The 26,670-nt window shown below is 41.3% G+C and overlaps 1 protein-coding gene across 1 annotated transcript in view; it reads right to left on the reverse strand.

Annotated features, from left to right (window-relative positions):
- The window catches only part of LOC103181707 (dynein axonemal heavy chain 8), a 164,015-nt gene that overhangs the window by 75,447 nt on the left and 61,898 nt on the right, over nucleotides 1-26,670 (reverse strand). The window contains exons 40-54 of the mRNA XM_007898364.2: nucleotides 24,073-24,175; nucleotides 22,666-22,770; nucleotides 21,027-21,188; nucleotides 19,642-19,866; nucleotides 17,915-18,087; nucleotides 17,351-17,529; nucleotides 15,265-15,452; nucleotides 12,940-13,026; nucleotides 11,932-12,039; nucleotides 10,170-10,304; nucleotides 9,364-9,525; nucleotides 7,504-7,750; nucleotides 6,151-6,392; nucleotides 938-1,078; nucleotides 51-288 (exon numbers count right to left, since the gene is read on the reverse strand). Coding sequence (XP_007896555.1) covers nucleotides 51-288; nucleotides 938-1,078; nucleotides 6,151-6,392; nucleotides 7,504-7,750; nucleotides 9,364-9,525; nucleotides 10,170-10,304; nucleotides 11,932-12,039; nucleotides 12,940-13,026; nucleotides 15,265-15,452; nucleotides 17,351-17,529; nucleotides 17,915-18,087; nucleotides 19,642-19,866; nucleotides 21,027-21,188; nucleotides 22,666-22,770; nucleotides 24,073-24,175 — 2,495 coding nt within the window. The remainder of the gene's footprint in view (nucleotides 1-50; nucleotides 289-937; nucleotides 1,079-6,150; nucleotides 6,393-7,503; nucleotides 7,751-9,363; nucleotides 9,526-10,169; nucleotides 10,305-11,931; nucleotides 12,040-12,939; nucleotides 13,027-15,264; nucleotides 15,453-17,350; nucleotides 17,530-17,914; nucleotides 18,088-19,641; nucleotides 19,867-21,026; nucleotides 21,189-22,665; nucleotides 22,771-24,072; nucleotides 24,176-26,670) is intronic.

Below are 26,670 nucleotides of genomic sequence, written 5' to 3' on the forward strand. Positions count from 1 at the left end.
AATTATAAGTTGAAACAATATTTTTAATATTTCATTGTTCGTACACATACCTTGCGGATTAACAAGAAACTCAAAGATTGTTTGGTTGCTCCCTTCAGAAATTAAAGGTAGGTCAAGATGGCTGGTGTGGTTCCGGAGAAAATTCTCAAGTTTAGCTCTGTCTTCAAGCTCCAACAGGGCACCAAGACTCCACATCAGCACAAATATAAAAAGCCGCTCCAACTGATTTTCACTGGTAATCCCTCCTTCCTCCTTTGAAGGAATCAAACCGTCTAGCAGTTGAAGAGACTAAAAAGTAAGAAAATTGAGCATGATTAATTGATGCCTCTCCAGAATATAGACTCTGCATGGAATGTCCTTTACCACCCAAGATATTTTACCAGTGTAGGTGCCAATCAGACTTCTGTGTTTGCTGCAAGTGTGTTTTCAACTCCAATATCACATGGCTCATCATGTAGTAATAATAATATTAAAGTTAGATGCTGCTTTCAATAGAAACTGATGCTTATAACTACTGACTTAACTGTGAAAACTTTTTCTGTTTACAGTACCATTCACTCTCAGTTGTTTTATTTTTATAAAAATATCTCTTGTGGTTTATGTACATTAAACATGTTGTTTGGAACTTGGTTATTTCCTTCAAACGAGACATTAGGACAGTTTGATTATTTGTGAAATAAATTCCCAGCAAAACTGTGTAGTTGTGGAGCATTCCTGATCTGTTTCGAGCTGGCAGAGGCAGCTGCAGTTTGGAAGGGAAGATGAAGGACAAATTACTCCAGCCTTTTGCTGCACATTACAAACAACTGGTTATAGAATGAACTAGTAGCCATATCAGATATGTTACAGCATGCTAATGTAACAAGGGCAGAAATTAGCAATGCCCACCACTTACTGTAAAAAAATCTAAATGTACAGCAAAGTAGAAGTTTCCAACCTGTGCAATATAGTTACACTCCAGGATCTCCATTACTGGGGTGAGATTCAATTTTATGTAGGTATACGCATCTTCAAACACTCTGTGATATAACCCTTCTAAAATGTTTGCTTCTTGAGCAACGCGTTTATTCAACCAAGCCTGGAAATTGAAACAAAGAAAGTTTTCAAAGATTTTGTTATTTTAAAATTATTGGGGAAAAATAAAAAGTAATCAGGCCTTCAAATATTTGTTGCTCATACAAACTGGTTAAGATCAGAGGAATAAAGGAAGAAAGTAATTGAAAATAAAATCTCCAAAAGAACGGTCACCTCCACACAACATGATCAGATTCACCAGTGAAAATATGTGTATTTTCTCCTTTAATCTCACCATGAAGCTCCATAAATATACACTAATATTTTATGGTGATGGAAAAAGGTGAGATTTTATAAACAAATATGAATTACCTGTATGAAAATAATAACAAGATTAACTTGGATGAAGAAGACACATGTCCCATTTGATCTCATTCTTCCAAACTACCCACCCGTCCGTCCTCCCATCACAACATCAACTGGCGTTTTAAATGAATCACAATGTCCTTATTTATCTTTCCTGGCAACCTTGTTTACTTTCCTCTGGGGAAAGAAAACACTTCCTGGTTTCAGTCCTGAAATTGCTCTTTGCAACTCTAAACCCATGTCCCCATGTTTTACTGTCTTGGTATATCCTGAAGTATTGTTCTGAATTTATTTACTCAATCGCATTTAAATGTTTATCCCCCTAGCTTGTCTAATCATAGCTCAAAAGCTTGTCTAATTGTTGCTCAAAATCATTTGATATAGTGTCTTATCGCATTCTCCAGATGACCACCATCACTGATTTCATTTTGAAGTGAGGGCAAGTACTCTTGCAAATTGTAGCCTCTAGAGCAGTTTCTGATTATTTTTTATACTTACAGTCTAGTATAAATCTGTTGAGTATTAGCAAAATCTGTACTCTGCTCACGTTTTACTGACCTGGTATGAGGCTTCAGACCTTGGCAACCATAAAACGGTATTTTTTGCGCAAGTTTCACCCATCAGGAGCTACAAATTACAATGTACTTACTTCACTTCAAAACAAAATCAATGTTAATAGTAAAGAAAATTTTACTTTTCGAAACAGAAGGCGCAGGGTGTAAAATCAGAACAGTTACGGCAGGGAGAAGGGAGGTATTAAATAAATTAAGCAAGCTTAATTAATTCAGGAACAGGACCACTCCCAGAGGAGCCCAACGCACAGCCACATGTTAAAAGGGATTGGGTGACAATGTGACGGGGAAAGAAGAGGACTTGTGCAAGGCAGAGCACCCCCACCAGAGTACCGGTCTCGAATCAGTACTCAGCATTAGCAATTGAGAGAGTGGAAACCTCCCGTGAGGACAGCAGTGAACATTCTGTCCAACAGGACAGGGGCATGGATCACACGGGCAACACTGTTCTGATAGGGGATTCAAAAGTGCGAGGCTCTGACAGGATCTTCTGTCATAAGAATCGTGAGGCTAGGATGGTTTGCTGCCTTCCTGGTGCGAGGGTAGTGGACTTTACCCAGCGTGTGGACAAGATTCTTCAGGGGGAAGGAGATTGTCCAGAAGTCGTGGTCCATGTGGGGACCCACGATATTGGGAAGAAGAGGGCTGAGATACTCCAGGGCGAGTATCAAAAGTTGGGGAACAAACTCAAGGCCAGAACATCCAAGGTGATGATCTCCGGATTACTCCCGGTGCCTCAGGCAACGGGGCACCATAATGAAAGGATCAGGCGTATGAACGACTGGCTGGAAAAATGGTCCAGAAAAGAAGGTTTCCGTTTTGTGGACAATTGGGACCACTACTGGGGGAGGTGGGATCATTACCTTGCGGATGAGCGGCACTTAAGCAAGGCAGGGGTTAGCTTCCTGGCCAAGAGATTATCGAATGCTGGGGGGGCTAATTTAAACTAGTTGCGAGGGGAGATGGGTATCTCAGGATAAACGATAGGTTAGGGAATAGAGGAAAAAGACAAGTGGGAAATATAGAGCAGGTACATGTGGACAATTTCCTCAAATGCATGTACCTAAATGCACGTAGCTTAGGGAATAAGGTTGATGAGCTGCAGGTTCAACTGGCCGTAGGGGGTTACGAGATGGTAGCAGTAACTGAGACATGGCTCAAGCCAGGACAGGAATGGGAGATAAATATTCCAGGGTATAATGTGTTCAGGAAGGATAGAGAAGGAAGAAAGGGTGGCAATATTAGCTAAGGATACAATTGTAGCTGTAGAAAGGGACGAGACTCTAGAGGGCCCGACAACAGAATGATCTGGTTAGAGGTCAGAAATAGGAAAGGAGTGGTTACACTGATAGGGGTTTACTATAGACCATCAGATAGCGGGAAGGAGATAGAAGAGCAGATCTGCAACCAGATCACGGACAGATGTAGGGCGAACAGAGTTGTCATAATGGGGGATTTCAATTATCCCAATATAGATTGGCAAAATAGCAGCGTTAAGGGCAAGGCAGGAGAAAGATTCATCAACTGTGTACAGGAAAATTTTCTTGAGCAGTATGTCTCCAGTCCTACAAGGAAGGAAGCATTGCTGGATCTTGTCCTAGGGAATGAAGTAGGTCAGGTTGAACAAGGTTCAGTAGGGGAGCATCTGGGTAACAGTGACCATAATATTATTAGATTTAGATTACTCATGAACAAGGACAAAGTACAGTCAAGGGTGAAAATGCTTGACTGGAAAAAAGCTAATTTTGACCGGCTAAAGAGGGACCTAGAGTTGGTGGACTGGCAAGTAAGAATGGCAGGTAAAACCACTCATGAGCAATGGGAAATCTTCAAAGATACGATAGTTCAGGGTCTAAATAGATATATTCCCACAAAAGGGAAATATGCGAGAACCAAGCCTGCTTGGATGACCAGGGATATTCTGTTCAGGATAAAAAAGAAGATGGCGTACGACAATTGGCGGATGCAAGACACTGAGGATAGCAAAGCGCATTATAGTGAATGCAGGAGTGATCTTAAAAGAGCGATAAGATAGGCTAAAAGATTCCATGAGAAGAGGTTAGCGGGTAACATAAAGGGGAATCCTAAAATATTTTATAAGCACATAAAGGAAAAAATGTTAGTTAAAGGTAGGGTGGGGCCAATCAAAGACAATGACGGCAATCTTGTTGTGGAGGCAGAGGGCACGGCTGATGTACTAAACAAGTACTTTGCATCTGTTTTCACAACGGAAACGGATGCCCCAAATGCCACAGTATTAGGGTAGAGGACATAGATCAGATTACTATAGACAGAGAGGAAGTTCTGAAAAGATTGACTGGGCTCAAAATTGATAAGTCACCAGGACCAGATGGGTTGCTTTGGCCATTATATTTCAATCGTCATTGGACACAGGAGTGGTGCCAAGAGACTGGAGAGTAGCTAATGTTACCCCGCTCTACAAAAAGGGGCAGAAAGACAAGCCCGGAAATTACAGGCCAGTCAGCCTAACTTCGGTATAGGAAAGCTACTGGAGACCGTAATCCGGGACAAAATAAATCTCTACTTAGAGGAACACGAGGTTATTAGAGACAGCCAACATGGATTTGTTAAAGGCAAATCTTGCCTAACAAATCTAATAGAATTTTTTGAAGAGGTGACTGCGAGGGTTGATGAGGGAAATGCGGTGGACATTATTTACATGGATTTTAAAAAGGCTTTTGACACAGTACCACATAAGAGGTTAATAAAAAAACTGGAGGCCCATGGTATTAAGGGGACAGTAGCCGTTTGGATTAGGAACTGGCTGAGTGACAGAATGCAGAGGGTGATGGTTAATGGGTGTTTCTCGCAATGGAAGGAGGTGTGCAGCGGTGTCCCCCAGGGATCGGTATTGGGACCACTGCTCTTTCTAATATATATTAATGATCTGGACTTGGGCACAGGGAGCACTATTTCCAAGTTTGCAGATGATACCAAGTTAGGAGGGTAGTAAATAGTGAAGAAGATTGTGACGGACTGCAGGCAGACATACACAGAATGGTGGAATGGGCTGACATGTGGCAGATGGATTTCAATGTAGATAAGTGTGAGGTGATACACTTAGGTAGGAAAAATGATAGGAGGCAATATAGGCTTGGTAGCTCAATCTTAAGGGGGGTGAACGTACAGAGAGATCTGGGCGTTCAAGTAAGCGATTCATTGAAGGTGGCAGAGCAGGTAGATAGGGCAGTAAAAAAGGCATTTGGTGTACTGAGCTTCATTAGTAGGGGCATAGAGTAGGGAGGTTATGGTTAATCTGTACAAAACACTGGTTAGGCCTCAGTTTGAGTACTGCGTCCAGTTCTGGGCACCTTACCTCAGGAAGGATATTAAGGCACTGGAAAGGGTGCAGAGGAGATTCACGAGAATGATACCAGGAATGGGGAAGCTTAGCTATGAGGACAGGCTGGAAAAATTAGGACTTTTCCCATTAGAGCAGAGGTTACGCGGGGACCTGATAGAGGTCTTCAAGATCATGAAAGGTTTCGACAGGCTAGATAAGGAAAAGCTGTTTACGCTGGTAGGTGTGTCTGTGACTCGTGGTCACAGTCTTAAGATATCTACCAAAAGAAGCAGAGGGGAGGTTAGAAGAAATGTTTTCACTCAGCGAGTTGTTAGAATTTGGAATGATCTGCCTGAAAGGGCAGTGAGGTCCGATTCAATAACAGCTTTTAAGAGAGAACTGGATAGGTATCTGGAGAAGACAGGTTTGCAGGGTTATGGGGAGAAAGCCGGTGAGTGGGGTTAATAAAAGTCAGTTGCTCTGTCAAAGAGCCGGCACAGACTCGATGGGCCGAATGGCCTCCTTCTGTGCCGTAACATTCTATAATTCTTAAAGAGGAAAAGGCACCTGGCCCAGATGGATCCTTAGGGAAACTAGGTAAGCCAAATATCTGACACATATGGAAACCTGATGCCATAGTTAAGAGCATTGAAAGTGTCCATCTACATGTAGTAACTTCCCTTTTGAAAAGGTCTTAATATGAGGATACACACAGATTTATTTCAAAATAGAATTAATGAACAAATCACTACTTAATAGAAACTATTGAGAAATACCTTATTAAAAGATTTTGTTAAATAAGGAGGCTTTAGATATTACAAATACATACTGAATATCAAATAAATGTTCTCCATTAACTGAAGCTGATAAAACCGATATAATTCAATTTCTTACCTTCAGTATTGGCTTCCAATTGAGGGCAGAGGAACTGATGTAGACCATACCCATTCTGGAAACGGTAGCTGGAGATGCATTTTCAATGTTGTGTACCTCAAACAATAATTTGCATGAAGCGCCCATAGGAATACGGTCGCCATTAGCCAAAGTTAATGTCTTATTGTCATCCAGAACTGAATTTAAATTTTCTATCCAGATAGCATCCACTGGACCATCCAGAATTATCCAAATATTTTCCCCTGGAAACAAAATAACACAGTAACCAACTGATTTCCCATGAATTCAAAGGGGATTTATGGGCCCAGTCACTGTTGAATTAAATATTTTTGGAAGAATAGTTGCTAAAGGTTACATTTTGATCCCAATCGTCCAACCCCATCTGTGCATGTGCTAGATCTGTAAAACCACATTGAATGTCCCCCCTCCCCCATGGATGAAGAACATGAGCATTCCGAGGCTGTATACAGTACCTTTATCAGGGAACCCACTTCACTTTTGGTAATCCAGCATCCCTAACCTCAACCCATTTATTATTTTCACCCAATTACAATAATGCCAACTCTTAATGATGAAAACAACTACACTGACCCCAACAATCAAAGATAAGTATTATTACTGTATTACCATCTTTGGTAGTTGCTGATTAAGAATACGCAATACAAGATCAATATCATCTGTGTACAACTGATTCTATAAACTGAGGATGTCACTGAGTCTTAATGGTACCAGTAATTTCATTTTGTTAAATGTTTGTGGTCATTTTTTAGGCACATATACTCATTAACATCAATATACTTGGCTGCAATTATAGATAGAAAAGACGTAAATATTAATGCTTTCTGAAATACTCAATGCCTTGATCATTTTCTGCAGTGTGACAATTGGATGCTAAAATTACCAACACTCAAAAGGATCTAGCACAGAATGTTCATAAGAACTGCACCTTGTAAATTTACAAATACAATACAAAATTACATTTGTATAGTGCCTTTCACGTCGGGAGGATGTCCCATGGCGCTCGACAGTCAGGGATTTGGACCCGAGAAGGGGGTTGGGATCAGGGAGGGTGGAGGGCGGTGGCTGAAGGCGTGGTCAAAGAGGAGGATCTTGAGATGTGCCTTGAGGGAGGCAAGGGAGGGAGCGAGGCGAAGAGAATGTGGGATGGAGTTCCAAAGGGTGGGGGCAGAGAGGATGAAGGCCCAACTGCAGATGGTGGGGCAGGGCAGGGGACATGGAGCAGACTGCGGCCTGTTGAGCAGAGGGAGCGGACAGGTTGATATGGGGTTAGCAGGTCACAGAGGTAGGAAGGAGCAAGGCAGTGGAGGGCCTTGAAGGCCTGTTTGAAGTTACCTTTTTTGGACTTGAGAGATTTCCTCCAAAGTGTTGAAAAGATTCCATCCGTCCAGTCATTGGTTGCAGGATCCAGTCGGCCAAACATCTGTGGAGCAGTGATAGATTTGGGGTTCATGCGCATCTCACGATGAGGAGCTCCACATTCAGTCAGTGCCTTCATTAGGGTTCGAATAACACAAGTCTTTCCAGATCCACTGGGGCCCAGTGTCATCAGTCCATGACGAACTCTTGCAGTTTCATATAGCTTAAAATAGAAAGAATAGCAGAAAACTTTAAAATACCACTGAGATCCTCAAACTCAACCACTTTGCTGAGCTCCAACCCTCCTGATCTCAAACCCTAGGTTGGATGCAAATCCTTGATCATTCAGCTCTTTGGGACGTTCTCTGGAGGTGAAAGGCACTACAGTAATCCTCACATAAGTCACATCAGTAGGGACCATACATTTAATATGACTTATGAACAGTATGAGTTATGTCACACTTGCATAGAATATAAACTCTTGAATGGGACCTGGGTAAATGTACGATTTAGGCAATTATATGATTTGCAGATCAGACTTATACAAGTTTTACTGTGTACAAATGTAATTTGTTGTTGTTGTACTACAGTGGAACCTCATAATAAGGTTATTGGGATCCATAAAATCCCATAGCTTGCATGAAGTTGGCAGGCTTGTTCCCTGCATGCTAGCTAGTTACTGCATTAAAAATAAATGATCAGCTTTCATGTCTTTAGGCACTGCCAACATCACTGAGCAGGAAGTGACATCTGCAGTGGGCTGATGACCCAGAATTCGGCCATTTATTTTAGCACAGAAAAGTAAAGATCAAAGTTTGTGTCATCAGATCTCCACCAAAATCATTTCCTAATTTGCAAATGTGTGACTGATAGGAACAGATGTTAGTAGCGATCTAATCACCTGAAAGTCAGCCATTTTAGCAGTGAAGCTTGCTGGTGCACAAGAAGCAAGCAGCCGGTTACGCACATGCGCAGTGAACAGGGTCCACAGTACACTGCTTATGACCAAATTTGTGTTACAAAGTGTGTTATAACCAACACACATTGTACAATGTCCTACCCAGTGTGTCAGCCTGGCTCAGTCATTGGCACTTTTGCCTCTAAGTCAGATGGCTGTGGGGTTGGGCTCCACATTGGGACTTAAACTCACATAATCCTGGCTGACACTCCAAAGCAGTTTGGTGGGGGCGGGGGTTGTATTGTCCAAGGTGCACTGCTTGCAAATGAGGAAGGCAATTCTGATGTTGTACAACGTACCTATCTAAAATGTGCATATGGCCAAATTTACTGTGTTGCAGTATATCTAGACTTCCAAAAGGCATTTGACAAAGTACCACACTGAAGACTCCTTCACAAACTGGTCCCTGGGTATCAAAGGCAAGATACGGATATGGACTCAGAATTGTTGAAGAGGAGGAAATAGATGGACTTTGTTAGGGGAGCTAGCTCCAAATGGGGAGATGGGAAATAATCAGAATGCCTCAGGAGTCTGAACTGGGTCTCGTAAATATATACTATAGATACAGTCTTATATATACTAATGACTTGTAATGGCACACCCAGTGTAAAATAGCTATATCTTGCAGATGACACCGAGTTGGGGGGGTAACTGCAGAATCAGAGGAGGCAGTAAAGGTCCTATAAAGAGAGCTTGATAGAGAAATATACATGGGCTGACAACTGGCAAATGAAGTATAATACAGATAAACGATAGTACATATAGAATGTAAGAATAAGAAACACAAGTACTACGTGGATGCGATAGAACTTGCCATATACCTTCACTTGATCGAATAGGTTGTTCATATCTTTTAGAAGTTAAGCAGTTTACTTTACCTGAACTAGTTTGAGGTTCCAAGGTGGATGATTAACTAAACCTGCAAGTGCCACCTGGTTAGCTACAGCTGCCTGCAGTTGAACATAGGTGCTAATATCCAATGTTATCCCTGGGAACAAATCACCAATCAGACTCAGGAAAAGGGGCTCATCTTCATCTACCTGTTAAAAAATAATCATGGTGATTAACTGATTACTCAGATTTAGCAAACCATAAAATATACATTCATTATAGGAGGCAGTGTTTTCAGCTTTTTAAAGAGAACTTTCACTTCAGAAGACTACTCTCCAACAGCAGAGATATGCATAAAGATCTTTATTGGATAGTTTATTCCTTCCACTTGAGTGTGTATATTCTCCAAGTACCCACTAAACATTGCTAATATGGACATTTTTCATGTGCTAGTCTAGCTGAGCATTAGTAGCCTATTTTATCCCAATGTCCACACATGTGTACCTTTCATCAAGGTCTCTGGATAGTGATCAAGAGAGGAACCCTAGATACTGTCCCTTTAAGCTAAGTCTCCAAATTAAGCTGAGTCCAGATATAGCTGAGTCTCAGAATGCCACAATGCTAAGATAATCTAACTCATTGCAGAGCCAGAGTTTAAATCTGCAGCCTTTGAGACTGTACTGCCCAGTGCTGTGCCATTTGGTGTCTTTACTCACTAGATCATCTGAGGAGCTGAACTAGTTTTTAACATTTAAAAGTATCAATAATATCATGCTTCAGTAAAGACAGGGTAATTTTACTGCAGAGAAATATCAAGAAAACTAATTAACTATTAGCAGTTTTTTGCAGTTACCAATTTGGACAGATTCATGTCCCTCAGAACTCGCATGACAATTGTTGGCTCACTGTCTTCAGGCCGTGCTCTTTTTTGAGCTCCTAATGTCCTCAGTACAGACAGAATGTTTCTCAGGCCAAAATCATAGTGAACCTAGTGTTAAACAGTTGACCGGAAATAAATGCCAGAGGTTAGTTTGCAGTCATATTGTTTTGAATAAAACAAGTTCCACTTTCAAAAGGACAAATGCGGTTGTGAAGTACCAGTCTGGAGTTATTTGCTTGCTCTAATTTTTTTAAGGATACTTAGTAAAATGTCGTAAAATATTAATGTAGTGCAGTATTGGAATTCCTACTTTGTGAGCAGCCTCAATGGTGTGGTGTTGGCCCCAAAAAATCATAGAAATAACAAAATATAATAACATTAATAAATAATAAATAACATTAATAAATAGCATAATTTAGTAATACCATCAATCAAACATTTATTTTGTTGGCCAACTAAAGCGGTTTTGGTTTTTGACCAAGTGGCCAGCACAAACCAAGAGATATTGGTGAATATTGTGTTAGAGATAGAGTGGGGGGAATTCTCCTGTGGTGTAGACTTGATAATAATCCTTGCATTTAATATATTGGCTTATCACATCTTTAAGACGTATCAAAGTACTTCACAGAATATACTGTACATTTTGTGAGCGAAACACGCAGCCAATTGCGGACAACAGTGTCCGACAAACAGTAATAGATTGAAGTGCCCAAATCATTATTTTTTTTTGAAGGAATTATTACTCTGGAGTCCTGTAGCTCAGTGGTTAGAGCACTCGCTTTGCAAGCGAGAGACCTGAGTTCAATTCCAGGCAGGGCGAAACCTTGGGCAAGTTTCCTTACTCCACACGCCTAATAATAATCCCTTCAAAAAACAAAACAATAATAAATTAGTCATTTTCAATCTACGACTGTTTGTGGGACATTGCTGTGCGCAATTGGCTGCCGCGTTCGCCCACAAATATACAGTCAATTCACTTTACAGTGTGTTCTGTGAAGCGCTTTGGGACGTCCTCCCGACGTGAAAAGCGCTATATCAAATGCAAGGATTATTATTATTATTATTACTCTGGGAAAAGCGATCCGCCAATCGACTGACAACCGGGACCTAGGTAAACAGATGCGTGTGGAGTAAGAAAACTTGCCCAATGTTTTGCCCTGCCGGGAACAGAATCCAGGTCTTTCGCTTGTGAGGCGAATGCTCTAACCACTGAGCGACAGGACTCCATGTCTAAGCCTCTAGGCCTTTTTTATGTTCTTCACCATCTACTGATCTACTTACTCTCAAGGCACTTTGATCACAATTTTTTTTAGGTTCTTTTTAAATTGTTACATTTTTCGCTCACCAAATATACATACATTCATCGTAGTTTACTGTGTGAAGCACTTTGAGACGTCTCAAAGACGTGATAAGGCGCTATATCAAATGCAAGTATTATTAATATCTCTCTCCAACACATTAATTTTTGGTCTGTCAGCGATATTTATTTTTCTCTATTACTTTGAACATGACCCAAACGTTCATCTCTTCAAATAGTATTCAACTGATAAAGTAGTTAAACAAAATCCATGAAGATAAACATGTTGAAAAATAAATATATATTTTGGATTTTGAACTCCAACATTGTTTTTGAGGGGCATCAGTATTTCTAAAGTAACTGGTACATGAAAACTTGCCTCTTACTCTCGGGGCACTCTGATCACAATTTCTAGGTTCACTTTAAATTGTTACATACCTGTTTGGTGAGTTGTTCCTCACATAGTTTGTAAAGCACATAGAATTTCTGAGCTAGCAACACATTATCCTGGAATCCAACACTGGCAAGCTTCACCCTCATAATGATCTGAAACAATGATTTTTTTAAAAAATTATTATTATTGATTCCTCTTGGTAGAAGTTACATTCAAATTTCATCATCTTCTTTAATATTCACCCAGCTAACACAGATTATTTTTTCTCTCAAATACAATTACTCTTACAAACATTTCCCTTTGAACCTTCTCAAATAACTTGACTAATTTAATTCATAGATCAGTTGAACCAAAAATATGTTCTTTCAGGACAAACAAGAATAAAATAGTGTAGCTTTTTGAAGAACATATTAGTAATATATATAATAATAATAATCCTTGCATTTGATATAGCGCTTTTCACGTCGGGAGGACGTCCCAAAACAGAACACACTGTAAAGTGAATTGACTGTATATTTGTGGGCGAACGCGGCAGCCAATTGCGCACAGCAATGTCCCACAAACAGTCGTAGATTGAAAATGACCAATTTTATTATTGTTTTTGGTTTTGGAGGGATTATTATTAGGCGTGTGGAGTAAGGAAACTTGCCCAAGGTTTCGCCCTGACCTGCCTGGAATTGAACTCGGGTCTCTCGTTTGCAAAGTGAGTGCTCTAACCACTGAGCTGCAGGACTCCACGTATAAAATACATATAAAATAATATAAAATACTCCATATATAAAATACAGTAACGCACATTATATTTGGAGATGCACTTGTTTCAAGGCCAATTCAATATAAAAAAACTCCTAGAAGTTGCTTTACTTTTTAGTAAACTTGTAACTAAAACAGTAACTAAAAAATAAACAAAAAATAAGAAATGTATCATATTGTTTTGACTAGATATTTACTTGTAACTCTGGATTTAATGGAATTTAATTGGAACCTCATTTTTTTGTGTTCTCTTTCCAGGACTTATATAAACGTCTTAGAATTTGAACTGTTTCCCTTACCTGTCTGTCTGGCACCATCATGGCTACGGTTCTAAATTGAATCTTTAGATTTTCTGGCAGTTCTTGACGCCCTGCATATCCAGGATTCTGATAGGAAAACAAATGTTGGTTGAGATCTGTTACACTAATAAACAGAGATTTTGTTAATCTGATACCATCAGTAATTGACCCATTCCTAACCTGACTGAATTTGGGATCAATATTTCTCAGTTCATAACTAATGGCCTTAAAGCAGAATTAAAGTAAAATGCCACGAATAAAACTGCAGGAATACCTGCACGATATTTTGTCATCTAGCATCCCTAACTGACAGATGAAGAAATAAGATTTTGTTGACATAGTCACAATAATAATCCTTCTGTCCACTCACTCCACTCAGTGGGTCCCACCCCACCATCGGCAGTCGGGCCTTCAGCCTCTCTGTCCCCAACCTTTGGAACTCCATCCCAAAGTCCCTTCACCTTGCTCACTCCCTTGCCTCCTTCAAGACCCTCCTCTTTGACCGCGCCTTTGGTCATCCTCCTACCCCCACCCTTCCACCCCTACTGATCCCAACCCTTGGGACATCTCCCAACGTTTCTGTTGTTATATTTGATATGGCACCTTTCACATCAGGATATCTCAAACTGCTTTACAGAATATACTGTGAAGTGTGTTTTGTGGGTGAACGAGGAAGCGAACTTGCCCACAGCAACGTCCCAAAAACAACCATGAAGTGAATGGACAATTTTATTTGGGATTTTTGACCAGAACAATGGGAAAAAACTTTTTTTTTTTTTACGAATAGTGCCATGTGATTTTTAACTTCCACCTGAACAGGCAGATGGGGTCTCTGTTTAAAGTCTCATCTGAAAAATGGCATCTCCAACGATGCAGCACACCCCCAGAACTGCACTGGAGTGTCATCTTAGACTCTGTGAATTCCAAGTTCTGATGTGGGTGCTTGAATCCACAACCTTCTGATTTAAAGGTGAGAGTGTTACCTTCTGAGCCAACGGCCTAACCCAATGAGAAGGCATTTAAAATATTCAGAACCATGATGAAAGGCTGAAACTCACAGTGCAGGATATAACTAAAGTGGGGAGAGGGGAAATGGAACAAAAATGCCAACAAAACAGATATTTTCTGCACAGAAGGGCACCATTTGGTCGACGGACTCTGAGCCAATGCTAACTTTCTCTAATTAATCAAACTTTCTATCTCTTTCCATATTATTTAATATTTTTTGCTGTTCAGATGGTTATCCAACTCCCTTTTAAAGAATTCTACTGATCTAAGCTCAGCAGTCACTGGTCCTCCCAACATGGAGGAGTTGGAAGACCATTGTTCATTCTCACTGGTCAATTGGCCAGTTTGCACAAAAGCTACTCCCTTGCTCCTAAAGGCGCAGCATCCAGGTCCTCTGTGGCCTGAACAGTCTCCCAAGCCTGAAAAGTCTCATCCAGTCTCTAGGTGATGTTCACATTCCAACTAATTACAATATATACAGTATATTGTTTCACACCCGGTATCATCCTAGTGAATCTGTGCAGGACTCTGTCTATCTCTAGGACATTGTTTCTGAGCTCCTCATTATAGGAACAAACAAAATTATCCACATGCATTCTAATCAATGCCCTATACAATTCTAACATAACTTCACTATCTATATTCAATACCCTAGTTTATAAACCCCAGAACTCCATTTGCCTTCTTAACTCCTTATTGCTGTTCCACATTTAGTGATATATTCATTTACACCCCTAAGACTTGGTTGAATGATATCAATATTGATATAAATATCCTCTAAATTTTATAGAAAAAACAGAACTTTATTTTTACAAACACTACACAGGACCCAAGGTTGCTGCACTGCTGGGAAGGGAAATATTGCCTGTGGAAAGATGCAACCCAGGATTGAAAAAGGAGATATGAGAAAGGATGATACATTCTATGCTCAATTATTTTTGGGAATCAGGAGTATTCATGCAGAACTTTTTCTCAAAAGAACAGAGTGGATTCAGTGAGAGGACAAATTTGCATAGTCTATAGAAAACATGGGCTCGATGAAGTGATGGCTGTTTCTCATTTCTTACTCAAGTTCATAGTTCCCAATTGTGTTAATCAGTATTGTGTTAGCAATTTTGATTCACTGCATAATATCCACATAATAATAATCCTTGCATTTGATATAGAGCCTTATCACAATGTTGAGACGTCTCAAAGCGCTTCACAGAATATACTGTAAAGTAGACTGATTATGTACGTTGTGGGTGAAACGTGTATACAAACCATAGAAATATGTAACCAATTGTTTTGCAGTGCAAATCTTTTTTGCTTACTTACCATTGTGATAAAAATACCAAATTCTGGGTTTAGAGATACACAGTCACCGTCAGTAAAGATGAATTGTTTTTTCCGTTCTTTCCTTGCTTGAAGAACAATGTAGATCTGCTGTGCCGCTACAGATAATACAGGCAGATCGATGCGATTGAACTCATCAAAGCATCCCCAGGATCCAGACTGTGCCAGACCTCTCAGAAATGAAAGGAAAAGCCAAAATAATGATTTCAATAATTATTATTGGGGGGAAATTCCACCTAGATCTATATTAATTCAATTTATAAGTGCTCTGAGATGCTACCCAGCATGAAGTACGATCTAGGACTCCATCCTGCAGTCCCTGCGTCTCACTCCCTCCCAAACTTCAAGACCCACCTCAAAACTCTCCTCTTCGACTGTGCTTTCGATCTTCCTGTTTGCCCCCCTGCCCTCCCCCCTCCCCCAACCTGACCCTTTGCTCGAGTCCGTAACTCTATCTGTCCAGCGCCTTGGGACGTCCTCCCGACGTGAAAGGCGCTATGCAAATGTAATTTTGTTGTCGTTGTAGCATTTTAGACAATCCAGAATTTAGTAAATTATTAAACTTAATTTTGAAGCTTTTTTTGTATTATGGAATTTCTCTCACTTCATAAACGACATGAAACAAGTTAGTAACTATTTAACTAGCAGCATTAAATACAGATCAACCTTCAACCTAATCATTCAACATTACTTTTTGAGATTAAAAATGGCCACCATTTTTCAGTATTTCAGCAGTTGGATAAGCACTGAGTGATGGAGTTGGGTTCTAGCTTGCTGAGTTCATAAGTTCACTTGCTGACGTGATCAGGTGCTATATCAAATGCAAGGATTATTATTTATTTATTATTCATGATCTGTCACATGGAAAAATCCAGAATCAAGCAGTGAGGTGGATTTGTGCCAAACATGGGAAGTAGTTGCAGGGAGGCAGGGCTACTTGGAGTTGAACTAGCACCAAGATGACGTGTTTGGCAAAAGAATGTCAAAATCAAGCTAGACTTCTGTGGTTGTCTCGGTAATAGTCTAATAGTCTGCCTTAATAGCAGGTCTTTGAAGACTCTTCCCACTCAGCTCCCATTAACCCTCCAGCAAAGGTCTAGCTGGACATGCAGTGGGAAAGCTTGCAAGGACTTTCAATGGCGAGCTATGCGGTTTTAGCTGGTCAGAATCCAGCTTTTTCATCTCAGGCGCTGACATCATCAATCTACAAGGATGCACCACCTCACAGCCAGTGGAGCTTGTTCGAATCCCGAATGTCCTTCAAACCTCAAAACCGTGCTATGACCTGCTCAGTTTCCCTCACTTCCGTAATATTGCCCATCTCCTCTTGGGCCACTGAAACCCTAATCCACACATTTATCACGTCCAAGCTTGACTGCCAATTTCTTGCCTGCCAAATGACCTAACTCTTCCTTTCATAAGCTGCAAACTATCCAGAACTCTGCAGCTCATGTCCTTTCCCGCACTAAGCTCTGCAAGCCTATCACCCCCATCCTTACCAGGCTCCACTGACTCCCCATGTCCTAGACGATTGAGTTCAATATCCTTGTCCTTAAAACCCTCTATGGTCTTGCCCTACCCTACCTGTTACCTTCTCAACCATACAAATCTGGCCACTCCCTCCACTCATCTGACATCTGCTGCTTCATGTCCCTCATCCTACTCGCTTACCCCACCATTTAGCAGTCAGGCTTTCAGCCTTTCTGCCCTTACTCTCTGGAACTCCATCCCAGGATCTCTATGGCTTGCCCCTTCTCTTGCCTCCTTCAAAGCCCGTCTCAAGATCTCTCTCTTTGACAGTGCCTTTGGACATTTTTTCAGCCCCATCCTCAGGTGCAAACCCTTTCCAGCGTCCTGGGATGTCCTTCCAACATGAAAAGTGCTGTATAAAATTAAATTTGTTGTTGTAGTTCATTACATGACTATGTCCCTTTTAAATCCTTTTTCAGTGACCCTTGGTTCCACTAAGTTTAAAAGTCCTTGTATAGAATTGAATGATATCCATAATGATAGCACTCCTTTTGCCTTACCATAGTGGTTTTACTTTTGGACTTTCATCCTCTATTACCTTTGTAGATTCTCCCCAAACCCCTGAAATCCATCTGATCTGAACAGTTGAACACCACAACATATTTTCCAAGAGCTTTGCCCATGTCCTTCACCGACTCCGTTTTGCCAGTACCAGCTGGTCCTGCAGGTGCAGCTCCCATATTCATCCACAAAGCTTGAGCCAGAGTGATATAACACCTGCAAGCAGAATCACATCATCCAACACACTAACTACTATTAAAATCAACAATAAAAAAGGGTAATGTTTGCATATAACACTAATGTCATGGGCTCATATATGTACATATTTCAACTGCAATATGGCTCGGTAGTTTGTGCCCTAATACATTACAAATGTGGATAGGAGGCAATTATTGCTAGAGGATGAATTACCTCCCATTATTTCTGTAGCCTTGTGGTTAGCGCACTTACCTCGCAAGCAAGAGGACCCAGGTTCGACAGCATAAGGGTAAGCTCAAAGTCACAATGGTTTGACCCAGAGGTGAGTCCTACTGAGGCAACCTCTCATGGAGAATAAGAGCAAAAAAAAAATCCTTCACAAAACAACGAAGTATTCCCTCACCTGTCTGTCAGAGGTGTGATAACAAGCCGATCAGTGCAGCCAAGGAATTCATTCTGGTAGATGAAATCCACATCAGTGATGCCCACTAATACAGAATCAATTTCCTCTTTGAAATAAAATCTGCTTTGTTTCAGCCATTCAAAGTCAGATGTTGATTTGATGTGCAATTTTACCTAGAAAAACAGCAGACAATGAAAGATTCAGCAAATAAACATTTTTATAAGTACATCTAGCAGAAAGGTAAAGCAGGCACTAGAAGGGAAGGTATCTGAAGAGTAGGTACTAAAAAGTTTTGAGAATGAGAAGCAAAGGAATTTTGAAAAAGAGTTATAGAACTGGGTTAAAGCAGAAAGCTTAGTTGCTAAAGGTGGGTTGGGGGGAGTGAGGGACATGCAAAGGGCTCACGTTTGCAGTGTAGAGATGTAAAGGTCACTGTGAGAATCTTTACTTTGTGGACAGAGAGCCATTATAGCCTGTCAAGAATGGAAATGATAGGCAAGGAGAGCCTATTGCAGCAGAAGATTTGGGTTGAGTTACACCTGATGGCCGCGCCGCCTCCCAGTGGCGCTGTGGCATCGTGTGTCACATCCCAAAACCTGTACATCGTGGCCAAAGGAGAAAAAACTGCAAAGTTCATCTACACGGAAGCCTTGCACTAACTCGAGTACCTGTCGGATCACATGTCCTTCGGTTACCGTAGCTTTAATAGGATCTTCTATCATTCATGAACTATGACCCAAACAAGCTCATCGCACATGTATGGCAGTTTTGCTTAAGGTGTACACACAGTGTTTATGGCATGGTTTGTGAGTGGTATCACTGAAACCTACATTCCATATTGGATCCTTTGGTTGCAAGCGTAGCTGCAATGGGTACAGCTAATAGCTATATAAATAAAATAACCTGATCGTAACAGAAAAAGCAGAGTGTAATTTGCTTGTTGGCCTTTTGTCAGCAAAAAAGGTGTGAAAGCCACAAAACTGGATGTGATCTCATCCAGAAGTCACTACTGAGAATTTCGTTTTCAGACCTTTATTCCACCTTTTGTGGAGTTCCAAGATTCAAGTCAGATTTGATTTTTAATCCAAAATCTTGAATTGCAAACCATAAATTGTAAATCATGCAACAAATCCAGTTTGAAAATATTGCATTGGTTATCAAGTGATGAAACTACAAATATTTGGACTTATACAACACATCTACAATTTCATATCATAAAAATTCAAATAATTAACACGACAGGATACCAACACTTCCCCTTGCCCCCCACTCCCATCCTGAGCCGCCAAAAGGGATGAGTTCAAAAGCAAATAATAATAATAATAATAATCCTTGCATTTGATATAGCGCTTTTCACTTCGGGAGGACGTCCCAAAGGGCTTTACAGAACACACTGTAGAGTGAATTGACTGTATATTTGTGGGCGAACGCGGCAGCCAATTGCGCACAGCAATGTCCCACAAACAGTCATAGATTGAAAATGACCAATTTTTATTATTGTTTTTGGTTTTGGAGGGATTATTATTAGGCTCTGTGTGGAGTAAGGAAACTTGCCCAAGGTTTCACCCTGCCTGGAATTGAACTCAGGTCTCTCGCTTGCAAAGCGAGTGCTCTAACCACTGAGCTACAGGACTCCACACAAATGGGAATAAGTACATTTAAGGATTGATAGGATCACATAACACAAAACTACAATTGAAGGATCAATACAAATTTTTTCACTGTACCAGATCGTCAAAGATATCCCTCTGATGAACATGTATGGTAACAAGAGTTTCAAATTTAACTCTCTCAAACTTGCTTAGGTCGTGTGTTGTTTGATTGATGAGGCTGTTTAGTAGCTCCAAGAACTTCTGGTTGGTAGTCTGCATGATTTTCTTACTATCTTTTGCATGGTGCAGGGCATCCTCTGAATCACGTGTCCATATTATCTGGATTGCCAACAGTCCTACCTGTAATCACAAGGGGAACTATATTAATACTTTCATTTGCATGGCATATTAATTAAATCTGCACAAAAAAGTAACTGTCATACATCTGATTTCTAGTGTAATGTCGACAGAATTATTTTTGAAATTGTGCACATGCAATAGGTGGAAATTGTCTGAACACGACGACAGTGGAATGCTGTTAAGGGATATGTTGGGGATGGCCATTTTGTCCGCCTTAAGAGGTTTCCGAAGTTAACCGAAATACCATTCTCGCCCAGCAGAGGAGCACCCTGACACCATATAATATGTAATAATGTTGTTTCACTTGAAGCAATGTTAACTAACCAAACAGGACAGTATTTTAACCAAGGAGTTAAAGTTAAAATACTGTACAGTCACAGAATTCAGTAAAATATATTTCCTTTTGTTTGGCTGCAAAATACCTAGGAGAGCAGCGACACTTCCTCCCTCCCATCGCCGTTCCCATTGGACAGGAAGGGGACCAATTAGCAGTGGCGTTGAAGTGATTGACAGCGTTGGAGACACTTGTGAATGTTTGGGTTCCACCTATTCGCAAGCGGCTCCAGCTGTCAATCAATTGTGATTTGACTCCTCCCATTGCATCCCTTGTCCATCCCCATTCTTTTGCCCGCCCCCCAATGATTGACAGTCCAACACCAGCCGCTTATGAATGGCTGGAGTCCTCTGTCAATCAATCTTAAACTCCTACCATCTCCATCCTGGATCTCCTCGTGGCTGAATGGAGCCGATCAACAGTTGCTATGTGAGCATTGATGAAATTCACAAAGTTTTCCTTCCGATCTACACTGACAGTGATGTCAGCTCACTGGTGCCCCAACTTCTACAGGACGATCCTGTTGTAACTACCTAACTATTGTGCAAATCCATTAGAATGTGACAGTCAGTGGATCTGTGAAAGCAGTTGCTAATTTTTCTGTGTGCAAGGGTAGAGTGCAGCCAATGATGTCAGTGGTGACTGGTTCATATGAAGTGATGTCAGCACATCCATTTTCACAGGCAATAAAGGCCGAATAAATTTGACACCTCTTTACTAAGTTTCTCATCTGTACCACGGCAAATAAAGGAATTAAGAGTGAGGTATAATGTTAACAATAGATCATTGTACAGTAATAAAACCTTATGCATTTTTATTGCTTTACCTGACCAGGCGCTTCATGCAGGAAGGGCACTAACTTGAAATCTGGCTCACTAAAGTTGTAATAAGCTGCTCTAATTACGATGTGTAATGAGTGCTGTTGCAGTCGCAAAAGGTCACTTAACCATAGTTCCACAGGGCCCTTTGCAATCACGGCAGTAGTCAGCTGTAATAGCAAATCAAAAACAAAATAGATTATGTAAAAAGTGGCTAACATGCATTATAACTTGCACTAACGGGCAGTCACATAATATGTCAATTACTTTTTCTTCAAACAAAATTCTCCATGGACATTTCAGCAGCAGCAGCAACTACTTGCACTAATATAGCACCTTCCATGCAGGGTAGGTCTCAGAGCGCTTAAGATAACAATAATAACTCACTGACATCGTAAACCTCTCTCTGTCCTCTGGTACTGTTCCCATCCCATTAAAAACCTGTCATCAATCCTATCCTAAAAACTCCTCCATGGACCCTTCTCTACTCCCTAACTGCCACCCCATCTCCAACCTCCCCTTCCTCTCCAAGGCGCTGGAACAACTTGTTGCTTCTCAGCTTCGCTCCTTCCTCTCCCGCCACTCCCTTCTCAAACCTCTCAATCGGGTTCCCATGCCGCCCACAACACAGAAACAGCCCTGCTCAAAGTGACAAATGACATTCTGTCCATCGGTGACCAGGGCTCCTCGTCCCTGAACCTCTCGTCGACCACTCTATCCTCATCCATCGCCTCTCCTCTCACCTCAACAGCTCTGTCCTTGACTGGTTCAGATCGTACCTCTCACACCACCTGCACTTCATCTCCACAAGCGGCTTCTCCTCTAGTCCCCGGACTATCTCGTGCGGCGTTCCTCAGAGCTCTGTCCTTGGTCCCCTCCTCTTCAGTATCTATATGCTTCTTCTTGGTGACATCATCTGCAGACATGGGGTCTGTATGCGGTTGACACTCAACTCTACCTCTCTGCCTCCACCCTTGACTCCAGGACCACTGCTGTCCTGACAGAATGTCTGTCAGACATCAAGTCCCCTGCCACTCTGCCCCCACCCTCTGGAACTCCATCCTGATGAATGCTGAATGTTAACACGACCGAGGCTTTCCTGATTGGCTCCCGTCAGCTCCTCCTCACCTCAGACTAACAGAATCACCATCCATGGTTGCACACTCCACTTTGCTAAGCCAGTCCAGAACCTTGGGGTCTTGCTTGACCCTCAACTATCCTTTCTACCCCACATCTGCACCATGACCTTCTCTGCCTTCCCCCACCTCCACAACATTGCCCGGCACCACCACTGTCTCACATCACAGGCCACCGAAACCCTCATATATGCTTTCACTACATCGAGGCTCGACTATGCAAACTCATTGCTTGTCGGCCTGCCCAACTCCTCCCTCCACAGGCTGCAGATCATCCAGAACATATATTACGTGTTAATACAGACTGCATTGCGTTGATTTTACAGTTATATGTTTAGATCTAGGTATGATATTAGATAATAAAGTGACATTTATAGATATTATTAGTAATACAAATTGAAACTCTGAAACACCTCCCAAATCCACTAATTCAACCACAGCAGCCTATAAAATTTATAGGATTATGGACTTAATCTAAAAATATTTAAAATATAATTAATGATATAATTACGTCAATTTCTTCTCCTTCCCTAGAAATAACAGATAAAATTCGATCATAATCCTTTGCATGGAATGACACTTCAAATACGTTGTCAAACACTCCCACTAAATGGGCCTGCAAATAAAATTATAATTATTGTTAGCGTAAAAATTCATTTAGATAGAATAAAAAAACAAAATCACACATTTAGGCTTCTATCAGCCAATGTACATAGAATTAATCTGACATTGTTTTGTAAAATTTAACTCAGGCTACACACAATATACAATCTACAAGAATAGAATGATCAACATGATTAACAAATATAATAATAAAAACAAACGTCTTAGAATTGCACCGGCATAGCCCTGTCTGTGTCAACTTAACAAGGCGGAAATTAATCTCTCAATTCTGATCATGGAAGTAGTACAATTACACAGAACTCTGGTTAACTTGACCCCTTCATAACTTGTCACTACCATTTAAGTCACCATACTGTCAATATCCTGGCTGCTTCCCATGCAAAGCATTAATAAGGGGCTTTGCTTTACTGTCACTCTGCTTAACAAGGAACTTATCGCACTCTAAAGTTTCTTGTAAGTACTTACAATATAAAATTGATCAGATAACTCGTCCTAACAGTTGGCATCTTGCACTGCAAAGGCCTCCTGCCCTACCCTGCGACTGGTGCAAGCATGCGCACGCAACCTCCACCCAATCATCACTGAGTTATCCAGAACTTACTGATTATTTTTAATTGAAAACTTGCCTTCCCAAGGCAACTATTATCTATGAGATGGTAGCTTGATCGTGATCTAGTTATCACAGCATTAATAATATCCATTTGTAGTTTTACAAATACTGTGTTGTTTTACCATCAAATCTGAAACCAATTCAGTCCGTTCTTGTAAACAGACACGCAAACAGAAGCCAGAATCTATCCACTTTTATCATTCAAATCTTCTCTCCAGTTGAGTTTCCAGAAAAGTCTGAGAAATAGTTTTCAATATCAGGTGTCACTGGAACTACTTTATACATAAGTTTCTGGTCATCAAGGGAACGTTTTTTTGAGGGTAGGGGTGATGGAATTTTAGGTTTATTCTCATCAGATATTGTAATATTACAAAGTTATGTACATATGTAGGATTGGGCATCCTTTTCATCAACAATGAAAGAGATTGATGCATTGGAGAAGTTTCAAAGAAAAACCTCAAGGGTAATTCCAGAATTCAGGACTCTAAATTATGTGGAAAGGCTTTCAGCATTGAGCTTTATTTTATTAAATTTTTGCTCTGATTTTTTTCAGCAAACAAATACAAACTGAAATTTATAATAATAATAATCCTTGCATTTGATATTTCACTAATAATATATATTGCTTCAATTGACTTTTGTTTGCTTATTTGACTTTTGAATTTGTAAACTATTTAAACAAACCTGGATGGTGTGTGAATCACTTGCTTGTCCAAGGATTTCAAGCAAAGCTGGATCGGAGACAAAGAAGAATCTTGGAAACAGCAACCTTTTCTTTTCCAAATATCTGATAAAAAAACACATCTAAAAATAAATCTTACAAGGCCATTTTTCTAAACTCTATTTCCCTATATTATCAATTTTACTTATTATAATATAAATAATAATCCTCAAAGCACGTCACATAATATATTGTAAAGTGGATTGACTGAATTTTGTGGGTGAAACTCAGCAGCCAATTGCGCACAGCAGTGTCCCACAAACAGTCATGGATTGAGTGACCAATTCTTTTTGGGGGGGTGGGGGTGAAGGGATTATTACCCCTGGAAAGCAATCCATCAATGCACTGATAAATAGATTTCTACTGACTGCTAGGTAAACAACACAACTTACACTTGTATAGTGTCCTTCACATCAGAAAGAAGTCCCAGGGAGGAGGGCAGTGGGGGTGGGAGGGTGGCTGAAGGCATGATCGAAGAGGAAAGTCTTCAGACGGGACTTGAAGGAGGCAAGAGAGGAGGTGAAGCGGAGGGATTGCGGGATAGAGTTCCAGAGTGTGGGGGAGGACTGCTGAAGGCCTGACTGGGATGGGAAGTATGGATGACATGAAGCAGGCTGGTGTCCGCCGAGTGGAGGGAACAGACAGGCTGATATGGGGTTATGAAGTCTGAGAGGTGGAGGGAGCAAGACCGTGGAGAACCTTTAAGATAAGAACGAGAGTTTTGTACTCGACTCTCTGAGGAATGGGGAGCCAGTGAAGCCGGGCAAGAATGTGGGTGATAGGTTCCCGGAGCCTGGTGCGGGAGAGGACACGAGCTGCACAGTTCTGAATAATCTGCAGCTTGTGGAGAGAAGAGTTGGTAAGTCCAGTGAGCAGGCAGTTGGCGTTGTCAAGTTGGGACATAATGAAAGGGTGGATCAGGGTCTCGGCAGCCTGCAGTGAGAGGCAGTGGCGGAGGCAGGCAATGTTGTGGAAGTGTGGAAAGGCGGAACGGGTCACGGCACTAATATGGAGTTTGAAGGATAGCTGGAGGTCGAAAAGGTCACCAAGGTTTTGGATTGGCGAAGAATGCAGCCATGAATAGTGATAGTGTCAGCGGCTGAGGAGGCGCTGCTGGGAGCCAAGCAGGAGGGCATCTGTCTTGCCAACATTGATTTGGAGGAAGTTAGCTCTCGTCCAGGACTTGATGTCAGACAGACAATCAATGGTCCTGGAGTCGAGGGTGGAGGCAGCAAAAATAAAGTTGGGTGTTATCCGCATACATGGAAATTGACCCTATGTCTGCAGATGACATCGCCAAATGGGAGCATGTATAGATTAAAGAGGGGACCGAGGAAAGCCCTGCAAGACGCCACGCGTGACAGTGCGGGGGCTGTAGCAGAAGCTGGTCGCAGGCGGACAGAATGTCATTTGTCACTTTGACCAGGTCTGTCTATGTGCTGTAAGCAGCACGAAACACAGATTGGAGGAGTTCATGGAGGGAATGCTGGGAGAGGGAAGAGCGAAGTCACAACTTGTTCGCTTTGATAGAAATGGAAGGTTTGAAATGGGGCGGTAGTTGGGAGTGTGGAGATGGATCAAGGGAAGGTCTTTTGAGGGTTGGGGTGATGACGGCTGTCTTTAGGGGGATGGCTACATTGCCGGTGAACAGAAAGAGGTTAATGATATCTGTTATCAGGGGACAAGGAGGTGGGGCTGGGAGATAATGAGAGAGGTAGGGATGTGGGTCAAGGGAGCAAGTGGTGGGTTTCATACGGAAATGATGGAGGTGAGCGAAGAGGTGGGAGACAGGGTCAAAAGTGTGGAGGGAGGGATGGGGGGGGGCAGGGCTGGAAGAGGAGCGGAAAGTGGGGACAGGGCTAGAGGCAGAGAGCACTTCACAGGATATACTGTAAAGTGAATTGACTGTGTATTTTTGGGGCGAAACACGGTTTATATTTTGATTATAAACCAGTTTTATGAATTTGCCTATGACTGGAGGATAGGTGGGTGGATATTCTAGAAAGATGAAATCAAATGGAGCTTCATTTGAACCTGTTGTGTAACCTGGAATACTAAAACTGGCAGAGAGGATCGACTCAATTCCCATCCAACATTACCAGCCACGTTATTTTGGAGCCAGCTCAGCCCAGAGAGATAGCACTTACCTTCCATTACTCCTCCTCCCCACCCCACTCCCTCACCACCAACAACTAGGATACTCACTTGTTTGTTAACAGACGTCTGACAAATTTAGTTTTGAATTAGTTGAAATTAGTTCAAAATTAGTTTTGAACCCCTGCAAAGAGCAGATTCCAGGAACTCCTTGCAAGCTACATGGTAAGCAGTACAACTCAACATGAAATGTGTCCATCCCTTTTCTAACCAAAGCCCAGACACACAACACTTCCCACTGAGAGAAGTAAAAGAATGAAAGTCATGTGGAAATGAGAAATGACCAGCATGAGTGGAGAACCAAGAACCACAAAGAATTTCTGAATTGCTGAATTAGAAGGATTCAGCATTATTAGATTTAGAGATAGATATAACCATATAATTTCCCACAATATTCCTTCAATGCA

The sequence above is a fragment of the Callorhinchus milii genome, unplaced genomic scaffold (genome assembly GCF_018977255.1).
Source record: "Callorhinchus milii isolate IMCB2004 unplaced genomic scaffold, IMCB_Cmil_1.0 Scaffold3, whole genome shotgun sequence".
In the NCBI taxonomy this organism is placed as follows: Eukaryota; Metazoa; Chordata; class Chondrichthyes; order Chimaeriformes; family Callorhinchidae; genus Callorhinchus; species Callorhinchus milii.